The following is a 15,501-nucleotide window of genomic DNA, read 5'->3' on the forward strand; positions in this document are numbered from 1 at the left end:
ACATCCTATTAAATCGAGAAACGGGAGAACTGAGGGGAGGGTTCCGTTGACCTCGTACCCAATCACAAAGAGACATCAGTCAACAAAGAAGCACATACAAATAAATTTACTGTAGTGTGAAATGGTAAAGATCAATACATAGTTAAAGCAAGAATGAGTATATCACCTGCAATCAGAGAGCAAACACACCAATCATCAATTAACACACTCAAATTACTGTTCTCAGATAAAATTAATTTGTTTTACAGTTCGTCTTTTCCAGTGCTTGCAGCCAGCAGTCCACGAGAATAAATAGTGTATCATATCACTCCGAGCATCAGGAATGTACTTACTATATTCGTCAACATACCACACGATCGAAATTTCGGTCCAATCTTGTATCCACTGATAAAGAGAACTCTTCCAGTAATGAAGCTCAAAATGTAGATAGGTACCAGCTTCATCTCAGAGTCCTCAAGGTGTACGGTGAGGGCAAGAATGATAAAGAAGGCCAGTACTATCTGCTCAAAAGTGTTTGTGAGGATATTCTTTTCCACTTGGAGGAAGTGATTATTCCCGGAAAATTCAAATGCCTCCAGGATAACATCCAGCACTCGGTTAGGATCAATGTTGAAACGACCTACACACACACACAGACAAGATTACAGCCATGAGGGTAAAATATTTACAGGCATAATCTTAGGATTAGATAGCTTTGCTCACCATTGATAGCCATGGTTATGGAGCTGCAAGCTACCCCTATGTATTTCATAAATGACCAATGAGAAGAGCATTATAATTATTGTCAAGCATGGCTGGAGCAGCTGCCAGTGGCCTCTCCTCGTGACCCAGCTCCACCACCAGCTTAGATTAGCCCTCGTTCTCCTCTCGGAACAGATTAAACTTCTGCTGCTTGTAGCTGCATGACAACAGTAATTGACAGTAATTGACAACAACACGACAACTCTCTATTACGCTAGCTCAAAAAATAAGATTTAAACTTTGTGCAGGAGAATTTTGAGAGATCAATCACTCACAATAACTTTGTTTTGGTCTTGACATATTTCTGATTGAAATTCCTAGCTGAAGGGACCAGACTGACTTGCTCCAGTGTTTCCATCTCTAGTCGTTCTTTCAGCAGCGGCTCTCCAACAGTTTTCTGAGGAGGCAGAAAACAATCAATCAGAGGCTTTATTATAATAGAAGAAATGGAGTGTCTGTCCCCTTGTTAGTTTAAAGTACGTGCCATAAGAGCGGTTATCACAGAAACAAATGCAGTCCTCTCATCCTTGTTCTCATTGCTGATCGTCTCAGCATCTGAAATACGTAAGAATTGTATTAGAGAGTACAGAGGGTAAATCAGTGTCCAAGTCCTACATAATTATAAGTGTGATTGGTATTGTATGATTGTGGGTCCCCTTACGTATATAGATGTGAGTTCTGAGATAAAGGTGGCCACATCCTGTCCGTCTAGTGCCCCAGTCACACAGTGCTTGAGCAGGTCGTACAGCATGCCACGCAACTCTACAATTCAGAAGCACATATTGACGTACTGTGTGGAATGTTATTATGTAGTACTAGTGTGCGTTTTCTCGTATTTGTCAGGTAGACCTCACCCACACAGTCGGTTCCATGTGTCCCAGTGGAGAGTACGTCCTCGAATAAAGCAAGGCTACAGTGATGTGGTGTGTCACTTATTTATTGTAGGCCATCAAAAGACAGTCTACTTACGCCTTGTCATGGCCTTTGGTGCTCCAGTCCTTGACCAGCTCCTCTGATAAAGCCATCATCCACCTTGTACAATGTACCTACCAGCCAGCATGTACAACTCTGAACTGTACTATATATGAAAAAACCTTTGTGCCACAATGCTCGCAGAGAAGTGGGACCAGTCCTACAGCAGTAGATCTACTATAGCAGTACTATACTTTAATACTATAAGCTGGCTCAGATGCACCATCTCCTTCAGCCTTCTAAGATCAGCAGTACAGTGCATACGCAGTGCACGCTCGTCCAAGGGGAAGGCAGCAAGATCTATAGATACCAGGTACCCCTTGTAGACGTTTAGTTGGGCGGAGTCCAACCAACGCTGCGCTCTGGGTTGGGTATCAGTACATGTAGCAGTTTTGTTCCACCGGTACTTGAGACAGAGTATGAATATTGTTTAATCTTTAAGTGGCTGACAACCGCATGGCTCAGGGGTGCGATATAAAGAAATCAATTAACTATTTGGATGGCTATTCTAGCTGACTGGATCTAGCTATAGTTGTTTTGGAATTCAAGAAAGACCTCAGACTCTTAGAGAAAGTAGAAGAATACTGTAGCCTGTAATATAAGATTTAGTACAGGCAGAAATAAACTTTTTCATAATAGTTAGACATCTAGCACAAGGAGAGGTACAGCCAGCTATAAGACTACCCCAAGGCTTCTGAGAAGCTTTTCGAAGACCAAAGAAGGCATACATAACACAGGTTTTGTCCAAACTAATGATCTAATCTTATTGGTAGCACAACAAAACTTAAAACAAAGACAAGTCCTTTTAATTAATTAATACATACTGTTCAAACTTCATTCATAGATGCTAAGATAGACTATGCTTCTTTTCTAGTAGCCTAGATATCCAGCAGGAGCTGTTTCTGCATTCTCCAGAGAAATACAGTGTCCCAGCTCGCCTTGTCAGCTAAATTGAGCTGTAAGGTTTCCCACTTGAACGCAGCAATCTGATTGGGCTGCAAATTTCTTGCAGTGGGAACAAAACTGCTACATGTACTGATACCCAACCATGAGCGAAGCGTTGGTTGGACTCCGCCCAACTAGTAGACGTTGTGGCCGCCGAGACCAACCTCTGGCCATGCTGAACTCTATAACTTACTGCGCATGCCTATCTACTGCTATAGCCTATTAAACTTTGCTAAAGTTGTAAGTAGTAAAGTTGTAAAGGTAGAAAAATGAAGTTTGTTGTTCTTAATCTTGTTGCTGTTTTGGCCCTTCAGCTAGGTAAGTTCAGAGTGTGGTTACCTATAATATGTACACTAGATCTAGTAGTCATATCATCAGATCTAGAACAGGGCTGTCATGCTAGATCTAGGTGTACTAAATATAAAGCTTTAACAGTATTTGTTTACTAGTACCAGGAGTGCACTCCTGTAGTACAGTATAGTAGCCTGATATATAGTTATAAAATACTTCTTTGCACATGGTAACGGGAATTGAATACAGTACAGACTAGACAGTGCAGTGTAGTGAGATTTAATCATGATAGAGCAGGCCCAGTGACTTCCATGCAGTCTACACTAAGACTCCCGGAAGTGTGTATTATACAGTTCATTTGCCAATTTATATGGGCCCTTATGGGAGATAATGATATTCATAGTTCGCGGTAGTATCAAAAACAGTAACACTGTTTTTGTCAAGGATAACTTTTCACCAGTAGGTGCCTATCACTATTAAATGATATACAAATAATGCTGAATAAATAAGCTACTGAATGATATAAAAATTAAGTGGTAAAAAAGTACTGAATTGCTGCATTGTATGAAAGAAAACTGGTGATATTTATATTTTCTGTGACTTTGATTTCCGGGCAAATTAGTAATGGGGGTGCTGGAGAGATACAGATGAGCTAGACTATAGACAACACTGGTAACTACAAGTAGACCAAATAAGAACACTAATGACCCAGGTTTGACCAAGATACAACAAAGTAAACATTGACAAAAATGAGTAAGTTTAGCTCTTGCCTACTTGCCACTTGAGTGTCCAGAGTTTCTTGAAACTGCCTAGATAGCTAATATAATGCTAGAAGTTAGTCTTTGCAAAGAAATAAACAGCATCCGCTTTGCCAATATTTTTTTATAGCAGGTCTTGTGTTCTAACATTGGCCAGTTTATTGGATATATCCTGTTTGGACTGACTTTGATTTCTGGGCAAATTAGTACTCCCCAGTTCTGGATCCTAATTTTCCTGTGGCCAGTTCATGAATACTATATCTACTAGTACTGTGACTCTGGAACCTGGCTTGCACTTCAGGACCTGGGTATTGATGCTGGAAAAACTGAAAAAGTTGTTTCTTTATCCAATTCTGATAGTAAACAATGACATAACAGAAGCCATAATTAAATTTACGGAGAATTACTGTAGTATTTGCAAGCCACAAACAGGAAATTTACTCACTATGATGCAAAACCACGATTACATCATTTGAAGCCAAATTTGTAGTCTTAGTGTAGACTGATAGATGATTTAGATCTACCACTATGCACACCACACAGTCTCTGCAGACCACGGCACTGGGACTTGTGATGGCTTGGATCATTTGATTGAGAATGTGAACCCCATCCTTGGCCAGTGTACTCGAGATGCAGAGTGTACGCAAGTCAACTGCAGTTCACAAACCCTTGGAGTGCCTGATGCAACCATAACTCTCCTACCTTGTAATGAACCTCCAGCCATCAATATTGTTGCGATTGCCGCTGCTGGAGATGTGATAGGGAATTACACTACATCGACCAATGCAGTGGACCAGCCACTCGCAACACCAGAGGGAATCACCCTTGTTCGTCTTGACTGGATTGTTACTTACAACCCTGTGAACATGGGACTTAAAATTCAGGTACCTAATAATTTAAACACCAAGTGAGCCAGATAATGGTGCTGTAGTTGTAGTATAGCTGGAGGCTTGACTGCCATTAAATGTGTCACCTTCCTTTCCAGATCAATGGATCACTTTTCCCTGCTTTAGACATGAAGGTACCTCTCATCAATACAACCACTATTCTGATAGATACATCGGTGTGTGCAGGTAAGCTGTGATGTATAGCTACTGAGTACACCAGTTACAATTTTTTTGCAATTTGCTTGAATGTTAAGCACCATAGTTATTATACTATTACGCTAACTTTGTATCTGCAGGTGCTCCAAAACTTCAGTTTATGCTTGCTGGACTGATAGCCTCCCTCCTTGTAGCCATGCTTGTGTAACTGCTATACAGTAGTCTTGAATACAACTCAGAGTTTAACTTTCACTATATAGATTTAGTGTGCTCTATTGTGAATAATGATAGTGGTGATTGAGATTGATAAATTTCATGATTATAGTATTGTCCTATTGTGTTTGTCACAATTCAGCTTTCATTATTGCTTTTGGTGGTTAGACAAAATGTATGAGCACAATACCCGATCATGCAGACAAACATCCTATTAAATCGAGAAACGGGAGGACTGAGGGGAGGGTTCCGTTGACCTCGTACCCAATCACAAAGAGACATCAGTCAACAAAGAAGCACATACAAATAAATTTACTGTAGTGTGAAATGGTAAAGATCAATACATAGTTAAAGCAAGAATGAGTATATCACCTGTAATCAGAGAGAGGAAGAAGCAAACACACCAATCATACAATTAACACTCAAATTACTGTTCTCAGATAAAATTAATTTGTTTTACAGTTCGTCTTTTCCAGTGCTTGCAGCCAGCAGTCCACGAGAATAAATAGTGTATCCTATCACTCCGAGCATCAGGAATGTACTTACTATATTCGTCAACATACCACACGATCGAAATTGCGGTCCAATCTTGTATCCACTGATAAAGAGAACTCTTCCAGTAATGAAGCTCAAAATGTAGATAGGTACCAGCTTCATCTCGGAGTCCTCAAGGTGTACGGTGAGGGCAAGAATGATAAAGAAGGCCAGTACTATCTGCTCCAAAGTGTTCGTGAGGATATTCTTTTCCACTTGGAGGAAGTGATCGTTCCCGGAGAGTGGGTTGGCCGCTGGAGTTGTGCCTCGCTTGTTTGACACGCCCATGATTGTGTACATGAAAATAACAGCAAATGGAAATGCACACCATCTGAGGGAGAACTGCAACTTATCAGAGAACTCGTTGGATGAAGGCAGCGGAATGGAGTTGCAATGATAATAGCCTCCATAGAAAATGGTGACTAGAAGAGCGATACCAATTAGCAACTGGACCATAAAGACTGGTAACAGCTGCTTCCGGGTTTTTCTCCATTCTTCTTTCTCTTTTGGTGTCATTATAGGCATCCTGATATTTTAGTAGCTGCTTTCTGATTTGGAGTCTTGAAGCAAAGCTACTCTGTACACTCAGCATGTGCATGAGTTGGGGGCGTGTCTTGTCAAAATGTTTAATCACCATCCCACGCATTTACTGTGACTGGAGACCACGCCTTTCCTCGGGTAGAAAGGTGTGGTCTCTAGTCAGTTCTCAGGGACATCATGGTTAGGCTGAGTGTGTTCCCTCTGCTGTTTGGAGCCTCTCTTCTTGCATTTGGACTGGGATTCATCAACAGAAAAAAGTTCTTCCCTGAAATTGAGCAGATCCATAAGGAAAGAGCCATCCAGAGCCATTACCAGGCCATCGATTTCCAGACCAAAGTAGCCGAGGGAGTGAGACGAGAGAGGCAACAAAAGAAAGAAAAAACTCAATAGCAAATGGAGTCTAAAGATTAGCATAGAATTAGGTAAATACGTTGTTATTCTTCACTCACATTCGTAATTATCGTCTTCAACCCATGCAGGTTTCGGATACAGTATTTGATACACTTTGACTGCACAGATTAAAGAATGCACTCCAATACTTCAAGTCGCTCCAAGCTCTCCCTTAGGCGTAAGAAACCCAAAGATGATTCTTCTCCCTCGTTATCAAGTAAAGCAGTAGCTACTTCACTGGGCAACCTCAATGTGGACGCACAGAATACGCCAGCACAAAGTCAATCAAACTCGAAACTGCAGCCTCACAATAGTTCTAGACTCAACCTGGTTATCACTAAGATAAATCTCTCACAACATAATGCTTCGAGAAGACCAAACGTTTCGTCCAATTTTACTGGGTGCTTGTCCGAAGGTGTACGTTCAGAAGTGTGTTGCAGTAATGAAGTTGGCAGTGATACAGAACTAAAGCACAATAGACAACTGGAAAGTGAGGATGGCAGCAAGCTAGTGGAGAGAAACTTAACAGTATGTGAAACTGTTATATTGTAATTCATTTCTACATTTCTCTTGTTTGTTTGTTATTTTCGTGATTCGTACTCATACATGCTTGGCACAGACTTAAACAAATGATTTTGCAGGGGATGATTCCTGCCAAAGCAGATACAAATAAACTTGACTGTGATGTAAAAGTGGAAGATGATAGTGATTTTAAAGAGCCTGTTCCTCAAATGATAAAAAGAAAACGGAAGAAACAAGACAAGTGTGTACAACCTAATAGCCTCTCTGTATAACATAGTCACCTTACCCCCCACACAGCTACATGCAGAGCATTGAGGAGGAACAGTTACAGCTAGCTATGGTTCTGTCTGCCTCCATTGACCCACACGGTCCACCCTCTGTGGGGGACACTCTACCAGCACCGGCAGAACACGCACCCAAAAGACCAAAGAAACGGTGTGTTCATTTGTAACAGTTGGTAAAACAAATTTGCAAAATGTTCCTGTATCTGGTATCTTGCAGTGTGTACTAATTTCCTACCTACATGTATCTCCACTTCTTACGGGATCACATGACACATGCCATTTCAGAGCCAAACCGTCCAAGAAGGAGAAGACCGTCCCTCCACTCTTGACTGTGTCCTCTCAACAAGCCCGGGAAATGCTGGCACAGAGAGCACAAGAATTGCTGAAAGGATCTGCCATGGATGACGATCATATCCAGTCTACCCCAGCTTTTCATAGCAGCAAGTTACTGCTACCTCCAGAACATGTGAATGACGAGCAAGCATTTTCCAAGACTGTGAGTGGGAGCAAAGATGATGCCAAACTAAGAGAGGGTGATGATGTCATACAAGTGGAAAGTATTGTGCCCATGAGCCCTCCTGACACAGCTTTGAGGGATGAGAATAGATCATTTGCTACCGATTTTCAACACTTCGACTACTCCACGTTGTGGGAGCTAACCGACTTCAAGAAGTGTGAGAACAAAGACTTTTATGTTCCTTCGCTAAGCTCGATCATCACCCCAGTCAAGGCACTACCACACACTGTGACTACTCATCCCCTGACTGACTGTGGGTCCACCCCACCCACTAACACACCCCCAGTGAGTTGTCTGATACCTTATACAGTTGAGACAGTAAAGTAACCTTATATATAGCTTATGCATTGTACTTGTAGTAGGGGTTGACCTGTAATTTATAGTGCTAGTACATTGCAGGCAGAGCTCTTAGTTTATTGGGCAGTAATAGAGTTTATAGTGCTATTAAAAATGTTCCATATAGAGGGTTACGTTCTCTTTTGTTGGGATATTCCGATTTTTGTTGTGATACAGTTGGAGGGTCACAATGAAGAGCAGTTTGCAGCAGTCAGGCACCTTTGCTCTGATCTGAGGTCATTGTTAGGGTCCTCATTGTTTAGTGACGTTGAGATATCCACTAGGGGAGGAACTGTTATCTCTTCTCATGCTGTGCTGTTAGCGGCACGGTGCCCGTCACTCAGAGTGGTAAGTATTGTGACTCAGGAACGTAATTCACGGGATTTACAAGTCCCCCCCCCAAACACACTTAGTTGCTGTCAGGAGCCAAGTCACGTCCTATAAGATTAGACTGGAGTGATTACGAGGATAGTGTGGTGTTGTCCTTCCTTGAGTACCTGTACACTGGAGCCCCACCACCCTCCCAGTGTGACCACGCAGAGATGGAGTCTCTCACAGCACTGGCCAGAGAGTAAGGATGACTGCGCATTGATTGGTCCCCAATAATACTAGCATATGTATGATATAAGGTGCATGTAAGTGTACAAGCTTCTTACCGTCCTCTGTCAGGTGGTCTATGAGGGAGCTTGAAGTGTGGTGTGCAGGTTCAATGTCCAGTGTCATTTACTCACAGTTTGGAACTACAAGTGAAGCAAGTGATTCGCTCGTAACTAAAGAAACGAACACTCATTCTCCCGAAACAGAAGTTGTCAGTAAGAATGAAGAACGTGTTTCTAATTCACCCGAAATAATTGATTTGTCCCAATCCTCAAATAAATCCTCCGAGAACACTAACACGAACTGTACTGAGCTTGCTGACGAACCATTGCTTATTTCTGAATCACCTAAGTCTGTAGAAAACATTTCTTCAACAACCACGACTGACTTCGACTTGCTGCTGGGACAAATACTATGCTCTGAAGTTACCTCAGAAATAACTGTTTCCTACTCGAAAACAGACATTGTTAAACAGTCCCCAAGTCCTTGTATATTGCTATCAAGCTCTGACTCGACTGATCCACAGAAGACAGAATTCGATGCAGCTATTGACCCAACTATTGATCAAGAAGAGGGTTGCAACTCTGACGACTTGTTTAGCCCTTCTCCATCCACCACCTGCAACGAGGTCACGCTACTCCCACCCCCTGAACCTGAAAATGATTATATTATTACCGGACAATGTTTTGAAGGTGACCAGAGCATAGATGCAACAACTATAACTGAACCAATTCAACAGCTCGAGCCGCTCGAGCCAGAACTTTACGTATTCGATAACGACCTTCTTATTGATGGTAGCGGGGACATTACTGAGTTGTTGTTAGAAGATTTCCCCACCCCTACAGCTCTCATCGAAAACAAAGCAACCTCCAGACTAGGGACTCCTGGGGATCAGCTGAAGACTCTAACTTTAGGTAGAGAAAAGTTTGGGGGTACGTTTCGAACCCCATTAGGAGTGGGTCGGTTTCACTTGGAGACGGATGATGACATCACACCTATGCCTAATTATCGTAGCATGGTCACCCCCTTGTTGAAAGTAAGGTGTTCTAAATTTGGAGTGAAGCCGCTCGCTAAACGGAAGATGATTGCTAAACTTGAAGAGATCTACGACTATGCACATCCACTGGTTGGTGAGTCTAATATCTGCTTCCTATAGCTATTTAGAAATTGTACCGTCCGTATAGCATGTACACGTATATTTCGAGGGTATAAATGTTCGCGGTTTTCGCTGATTAAGCATGTACCGCAAACATTAAATATCGCATGCATGCATACTGCAGAAAGGCTGCTATTCCGCGAAAACCTTTCTAACGGTCATTCCGCGAAATTTTATACCCGCTACATGATAATAATTATTATGTGCGAAGTACAGTTGTCAATGATGTACTAATTAAGTCATGTATATAGATCACTGACATTTGTGCCTCCATCCATTTAGTATTGTGCCTTTAGAAGTAATTGCTCTTCAGGTGAAGACGGTGAAATAGTGGAAGATACACAAGAACCTCCTACTAAGAGCTCAACAAAGGAAACGAAAGGCAAGAAAGCTAAAAAGACGGTTTCCAAAGAGAACCAGGAGGTAAGGATTTGGCTACTACATTTACCCTCAGACATGCACTCATGGACAGGACGGTGTAGATCTCAAGTCAATGGTCAAGGCTAGCATTTGCTCCAATGAACAACTTTACCAAGATATCTTGACGTACAAGGTGTGTGTGTGTGCAAACTAATTAACCATAATAATTGTCTTCTTTACATGTAGCCATTGGAGCTGGCTCTCATTCACAGCATGGTGAAGGACTCTGGGGTGTCAGTATCCAAGGAAAAGCTCAGAGATATTCTAGATCAATGGGTAAGATAGCACTACATTCACATGTAGATCTGTGGTTATGATACTGTGTCTCCCCTGCATGCAGTGTGTGACCTTCACAATTCCAAGACATGCTGACATGCAAAAAACAGATACAGTTACTCAAAAAACTACCTGAACTGTACAGATTCTATACGTATCAGCAGTGCACGGTTCCCAATATATCCTTTACTAAATGTTCACTTGACAACTTAACAACTACAAAAATAATCGCACCAGTAACTCGTCTGTGCTATTAAAAACCTAAGATGGCTACAAACTAAGTATACATACAAGCCTACAAAGAAAGGGGTTGTTCGTTTTTTTCCACACTGCACCCCTCTCCAACCCAAGACAGTGCACCAACTGTAGTGAAACTTGCACAGCCATCTTCATCGTTTGGATTGTAATTAGGAAAAGTGCTGAACATATCACGAATAAAAACCAAACCATTACTTCTGCACAACCCGCAATAGAGAAGCTGACATTGGGTCTTGTAGACCACTGGAATAGAAGCATTCTTGTCTACACTAAGCTTCAGGGTGATTTTCATTTCATACTTCATGTGATAGGTGGTGATTGTGGCATCAACACGTGTTTCTGGCGGCAAACTATCTTCTCCTCTCGGCTATAGCTGTACTCGAAGCCTTCTGTGCTGGACTTTTCTGTTCCTTTGGTTGTAGACTTGCTCTTGTCATAATGCCCACTTATTCCGATACTCCCTCCAGCTACAGCCGCACCCATCACGTTTGCTCCAATATTGCCTCCAAACCCAAAAGCAGTACCTTTTGTTGTAGAAAAAGTGTAGCGCTCTTCTTCAGTCGTTGATGCCTTTTTGTCAATTCGAACAATGCTTTCGTCCTGAGCCACTTTTCCACGATTTACGTACTCATTCATATTGATATCAACGATGGTGCGTGTTTTTTCACAAGGTTTTGTATCTGCATTGACGACACTTAGTTTAAGGTCAATATTGTTTACCTTTGTCTCATAAAACTGATTTTTGACAACTGTAATGTTTCGTCCATATCGCCGTTTGGCTGCTTGTTCAAAAAGCTTCCAGAGATCCATTTGATTGGTTTCTCTTGAGACTGGAAAATAGTCATTCAAATGTGCCTGTGCGCATTATTTATACTAGTATGTAAACGCTTACATGTGTACCTCCCATTTATTACACATGAGGCCCACATTCATCTGAATCTGATAAAGTTTCTCTGAATATTATTTATGCACAGTTACACCCCACGTATGTGTACAGCAGATCCCAGGACAGTGTGGGACCACCCATTAATGTGCAGTATATAGAATAAACAATTCACTAGAATTTACAATGAATATAATATTAATTGTTACCATAAAATTATATACAATGTGTGCCATTATATGTTTTTGCAAATTTAAGAAACACATGCACTCATGGACAGGAAACAATTAATCTTCTTTTATGTATATAGCCATTGAAATTAAGGACTCTGGGGTAAGTATCACTAGTACTTAGACGCAACCTAGCGTTATTTTAGAGACAAATCGGCCGGGGCGAGACTAGGCTATTATACTGTATAGCTCGAAATTTTCGAGGGGCTTAATTTTCGCACATTTCGTGGGTTGGCAATCCTACACGAAAATTGTTCCTTAATTAGAATTACTTGCTATAACGTGCAAATATTTAAAGGCGTGGCTTCCGGTAAGCATGCAACCATTCCGCAAACATTGTGCAACGAAATGCTTTTAGAGGCCAATCCACGAAATATAAGCGCCTCGAAAATTTCACGCTATACGGTAGTTTGTCATTAATTAATTTTAGCAAAGTTGGGAACACATTATAATTTATTCACAGCAAGACTATGGGTGTCAGCCAAGGAATTGCTCAGCTACCCAAAACACTATTACAGAATTTAAATGAGTACACACAAATCACAGTCTGTCAATCACTTTATTGTAAATGCACAAATCCACCATTAATTAATTAATTTTCTATCAACATCAACAAACAATTTGAAAAACATAAACAGCATTGATTAGCATAGTTTGCACAGTTTGTATGGTTCTATTTATTGACCGGGGGCACCACCACCAAACTTAGCAGAAAGCTTCTCCAGGACTTTTTGTATCTTGGGGTTGCTCTGGTACTTTGAGATGTTGGAAGGGTTAGTCTGCACATCTTGGAAAGCATTCCTCACTTCTGGGTCCTGTAGCAGGGGGAGGGGAGGAGACATTAAGAGTACAGCCAAATATTATAATAGTATACAAGAAACAATTTATGCAGCTCTAGGGGCTACAATAATTAAGAAGCTAGTTTCCAATCACCTGCATCATGGTCATGAGCTCAGGGTCTTGCAAGATAGCTGAGAAGTCCATACCACCGGTGTCAGGCATACCTCCAGGCATTCCACCAGGCATACCTCCGGGCATTCCATCAGGCATACCTCCAGGCATTCCACCAGGCATACCTTCGGGCATTCCATCGGGCATACCTCCAGGCATTCCACGACCCATTCCTCCAGGCATTCCTCCGGGCATACCTCCAGGCATTCCACGACCCATTCCTCCAGGCATTCCTCCGGGCATTCCACGACCCATTCCTCCAGGCATTCCTCCGCGACCCATACCACCAGGCATTCCTCCAGGGAACATTCCAGGCATTCCACCAGGCATTCCTCCAGGAAACATTCCAGGCATTCCACCAGGCATTCCTCCAGGAAACATTCCAGGCATTCCACCCATATTCTTCATCTCCTCCTCTGCCTTCTGACGAGCCTCCTGACGAGCCTCCTCTTCCTCTCTTGCCCTCTGATGAGCCTCCTTACTGTGAAAAAGCTATAGATACAAATTAACCACAAGCCAAACTTACATTCTCTTTTTCTTCTCCTTGATCTCTCTCTCCCTTTGTCGACGCTCTTGTTTCAACTTGTGCTCACGAATCCTTTGAGCCTATAAAGTACATACAGATGATCAAACACACAATCGCCCACAGGTAAACTACTTGCTTTTAGCTTGATTTCTTTAAGCCAGATACTGACATCTTCGTCAAAGTCCAGTTTGCTAGCCGTTTGGAAATCCTTGGCCGCATCCTCCCACTCTCCCAACAGCTGGTGGGCACGTCCCCTCCACTTGTAGCTTTGGGCGGAGTCAGGGTTGATACTGATACCTTCAGCACAGTCCCTGATCGCTGACTTGGGTTTGTTCAGTTTGATGAACGCACTGTAACAACAACAACAATTAAAACATGTATCGTAACACCTTATTGATGCTACTACATTAACTCCTACTAAAGATGTGCTTTTTACCTGGCTCTTTTGGCGTACAGAGGAGCTGATTTTGGATTGGCCAGAACAGCTGCAGTGAAGTGTTCTATTGCTTTCTCCACGTCACCTGAATCAAGCAACTAATTTTAATAAAGATGTAGCTTCAATCTCACCATCGGCCATTGCCATGGATCCTTGTGCCCTCTCCTCCTGAGCTTTGTCTCTCATGTCCTCTGTCACCTCTTTGCTAGAGTCCCCCATCACCTGGGGAGGGTCCTCTTCAGGCGATATAGTACCTTCCATGTCCAGTTCTGTTAGGTAACAGTTACAACACATGCAAAATTAATAGCTACACCTTTTCAAGGAGACTTTGTAAAAGGTAATTGACGAGTTTGTCAGATTAACTACACATACCTAAATCACTTTCGGCAGATTCCTCTTCAGATTCTACCTATAATGGAGGAATCACCACGGATATTTGTTTGGACAATAATGACGTAGAGCACCGACCTTTGGCGGCTCTTTAGTTGGAGACTTTTTGGGTGGTTTAGGTTCAGTCTCTATCTCTTCGTCCTCAGGCTCCTGCACAACTGGCTCTGGCTCTGGCTCTGGCTCGGGTGGGGGGGTGTCAGGAACTTTTGCTCCAAGGCTGTGTGCATGGGTATAATTTTATTGTTGGTTGTGGGGTCACCTCAAAGCAATCAACTTCCCCTCACCTCTCGAGCCATTCCTTGAAGAAAGATAGCTGGGGAAAGTTGAGGACAGAGGGATGAGCATTGCAGAGGGACACAAACACCCTTAGTTGCTGGACTTGAGCTTCATCTATGTTCATCGCCATGCTTCTCTAAAATACTGTAGGTACATGTGGCAGCTCATTGCGCATGCTCATGAGATCATGAGAGAAACACTTGCAGCACACACAATGTCATATTCATTATGCATATATTATGCTAAAACACACATTGTTCATGCAAATATTTCAGAGTACATTCCATCTGTAGACTCATATACATGTGAGCATTCCAATGTTAGACCTCCTGATGAATTCAGAGAGGAAACAGGTATTTCGTACTCGACGGGAACAGACAATGTTTGCGGTCTAAATACAGGTACATCATAAAGATTATCATCAGTATCTGCTTCTCCTCCATCAAGTTGATCCAATGTAGAATAGGAGGGATTCTTGGACAGTTCAATTGGCTTGGGTATCTCTGGCAGAGGCAGGTTAGTGTGAGATCCAAATTTTGTTGGCATCGTAGAGCTGTTAGATCGAGCTATAAGAGAACTTTCGGTCATAGGGTATGCATACGATATTTCAAGGGTGCTTTGAGAATGGATTGGATTTCTTCCCCTCAAATCAACTTCAATGACTTGTCGAGTAGTGGTAGCTTCTTCCCGAATCGTGTCTCGTACATTTCTTTGTCTTTTAAACACTGAAAACAAGTTTCTTCGTGGGGAGTTAAGTGAATGGACTATTTTCTGCTGCCTTTCACTGGCATCTGAAGGATTTTGATCAGCACCTTGATTGTTTCTAAGCTTCACAAAACATACTGCAACGATCATAATTCCAAGACATACTCCCACCAAAACAGCTCCACTGATAGTGACACCTATAATGAGTGTGTAAGGTAGAGGGTCTTGTTCGGGTCTGTTTCCGCCAGTTATTGGTATCTGTGCTGGAGTAATGGTGGTTTGAGAAGAAGGTGTAGTGTTCATGCTATCCT

The 15,501-nt window shown here is 42.2% G+C and overlaps 4 protein-coding genes across 7 annotated transcripts; 2 read left to right on the top strand and 2 right to left on the bottom strand.

Annotated features, from left to right (window-relative positions):
* Positions 1-79: 79 nt before the first annotated feature.
* On the bottom strand, positions 80-2,699 carry LOC135349991 (THO complex subunit 2-like). Of its 2 annotated transcripts, XM_064548680.1 has the most exons (7): positions 1,836-2,699; positions 1,711-1,787; positions 1,600-1,651; positions 1,403-1,503; positions 1,226-1,296; positions 1,017-1,138; positions 80-898 (listed from the first exon to the last, which is right to left on the bottom strand). In XM_064548680.1, the coding sequence occupies exons 2-7, from the start codon at positions 1,718-1,720 to the stop codon at positions 850-852; spliced, it is 405 nt and encodes a 134-aa protein (XP_064404750.1). In that variant the 5' UTR covers positions 1,721-1,787; positions 1,836-2,699; the 3' UTR covers positions 80-849. The 2 variants fall into 2 exon arrangements, 1 of the variants encoding a protein (XP_064404750.1); XR_010399059.1 differs by having other exon boundaries at positions 80-619; positions 703-898; positions 1,017-1,296; positions 1,596-1,651; positions 1,711-2,699.
* A 115-nt stretch (positions 2,700-2,814) lies between these two features.
* On the top strand, positions 2,815-5,088 carry LOC135349986 (uncharacterized). The gene is made up of 4 exons (XM_064548673.1): positions 2,815-2,976; positions 4,251-4,591; positions 4,693-4,780; positions 4,891-5,088. Exons 1-4 carry the CDS (start codon positions 2,928-2,930, stop codon positions 4,956-4,958), a joined length of 546 nt encoding a protein of 181 aa, XP_064404743.1. The 5' UTR covers positions 2,815-2,927; the 3' UTR covers positions 4,959-5,088.
* Positions 5,089-6,318: 1,230 nt separating this feature from the next.
* LOC135349921 (uncharacterized) lies at positions 6,319-11,598 on the top strand. 2 transcript variants are annotated; one of them, XM_064548581.1, is made up of 12 exons: positions 6,319-6,459; positions 6,517-6,955; positions 7,069-7,190; positions 7,247-7,384; positions 7,519-8,035; positions 8,264-8,434; positions 8,500-8,657; positions 8,756-9,813; positions 10,153-10,262; positions 10,312-10,392; positions 10,446-10,535; positions 10,600-11,598. In XM_064548581.1, the coding sequence occupies exons 2-12, from the start codon at positions 6,563-6,565 to the stop codon at positions 10,669-10,671; spliced, it is 2,910 nt and encodes a 969-aa protein (XP_064404651.1). In that variant the 5' UTR covers positions 6,319-6,459; positions 6,517-6,562; the 3' UTR covers positions 10,672-11,598. The 2 variants fall into 2 exon arrangements, 1 of the variants encoding a protein (XP_064404651.1); XR_010399039.1 differs by lacking the exons at positions 10,446-10,535; positions 10,600-11,598 and having other exon boundaries at positions 8,756-9,809.
* An 848-nt stretch (positions 11,599-12,446) lies between these two features.
* Positions 12,447-14,661, bottom strand: LOC135349942 (hsc70-interacting protein-like). 2 transcript variants are annotated; one of them, XM_064548616.1, is made up of 10 exons: positions 14,494-14,661; positions 14,288-14,426; positions 14,192-14,228; positions 13,951-14,088; positions 13,820-13,904; positions 13,520-13,733; positions 13,384-13,463; positions 12,953-13,338; positions 12,840-12,916; positions 12,447-12,721 (listed from the first exon to the last, which is right to left on the bottom strand). In XM_064548616.1, the coding sequence occupies exons 1-10, from the start codon at positions 14,613-14,615 to the stop codon at positions 12,584-12,586; spliced, it is 1,416 nt and encodes a 471-aa protein (XP_064404686.1). In that variant the 5' UTR covers positions 14,616-14,661; the 3' UTR covers positions 12,447-12,583. The 2 variants fall into 2 exon arrangements, with proteins under 2 accessions (XP_064404686.1, XP_064404685.1); XM_064548615.1 differs by having other exon boundaries at positions 12,840-13,338.
* Between the last annotated feature and the right edge of the window lie 840 nt (positions 14,662-15,501).

This window comes from Halichondria panicea, chromosome 16 (assembly GCF_963675165.1).
Source record: "Halichondria panicea chromosome 16, odHalPani1.1, whole genome shotgun sequence".
NCBI lineage: Eukaryota > Metazoa > Porifera > Demospongiae > Suberitida > Halichondriidae > Halichondria > Halichondria panicea.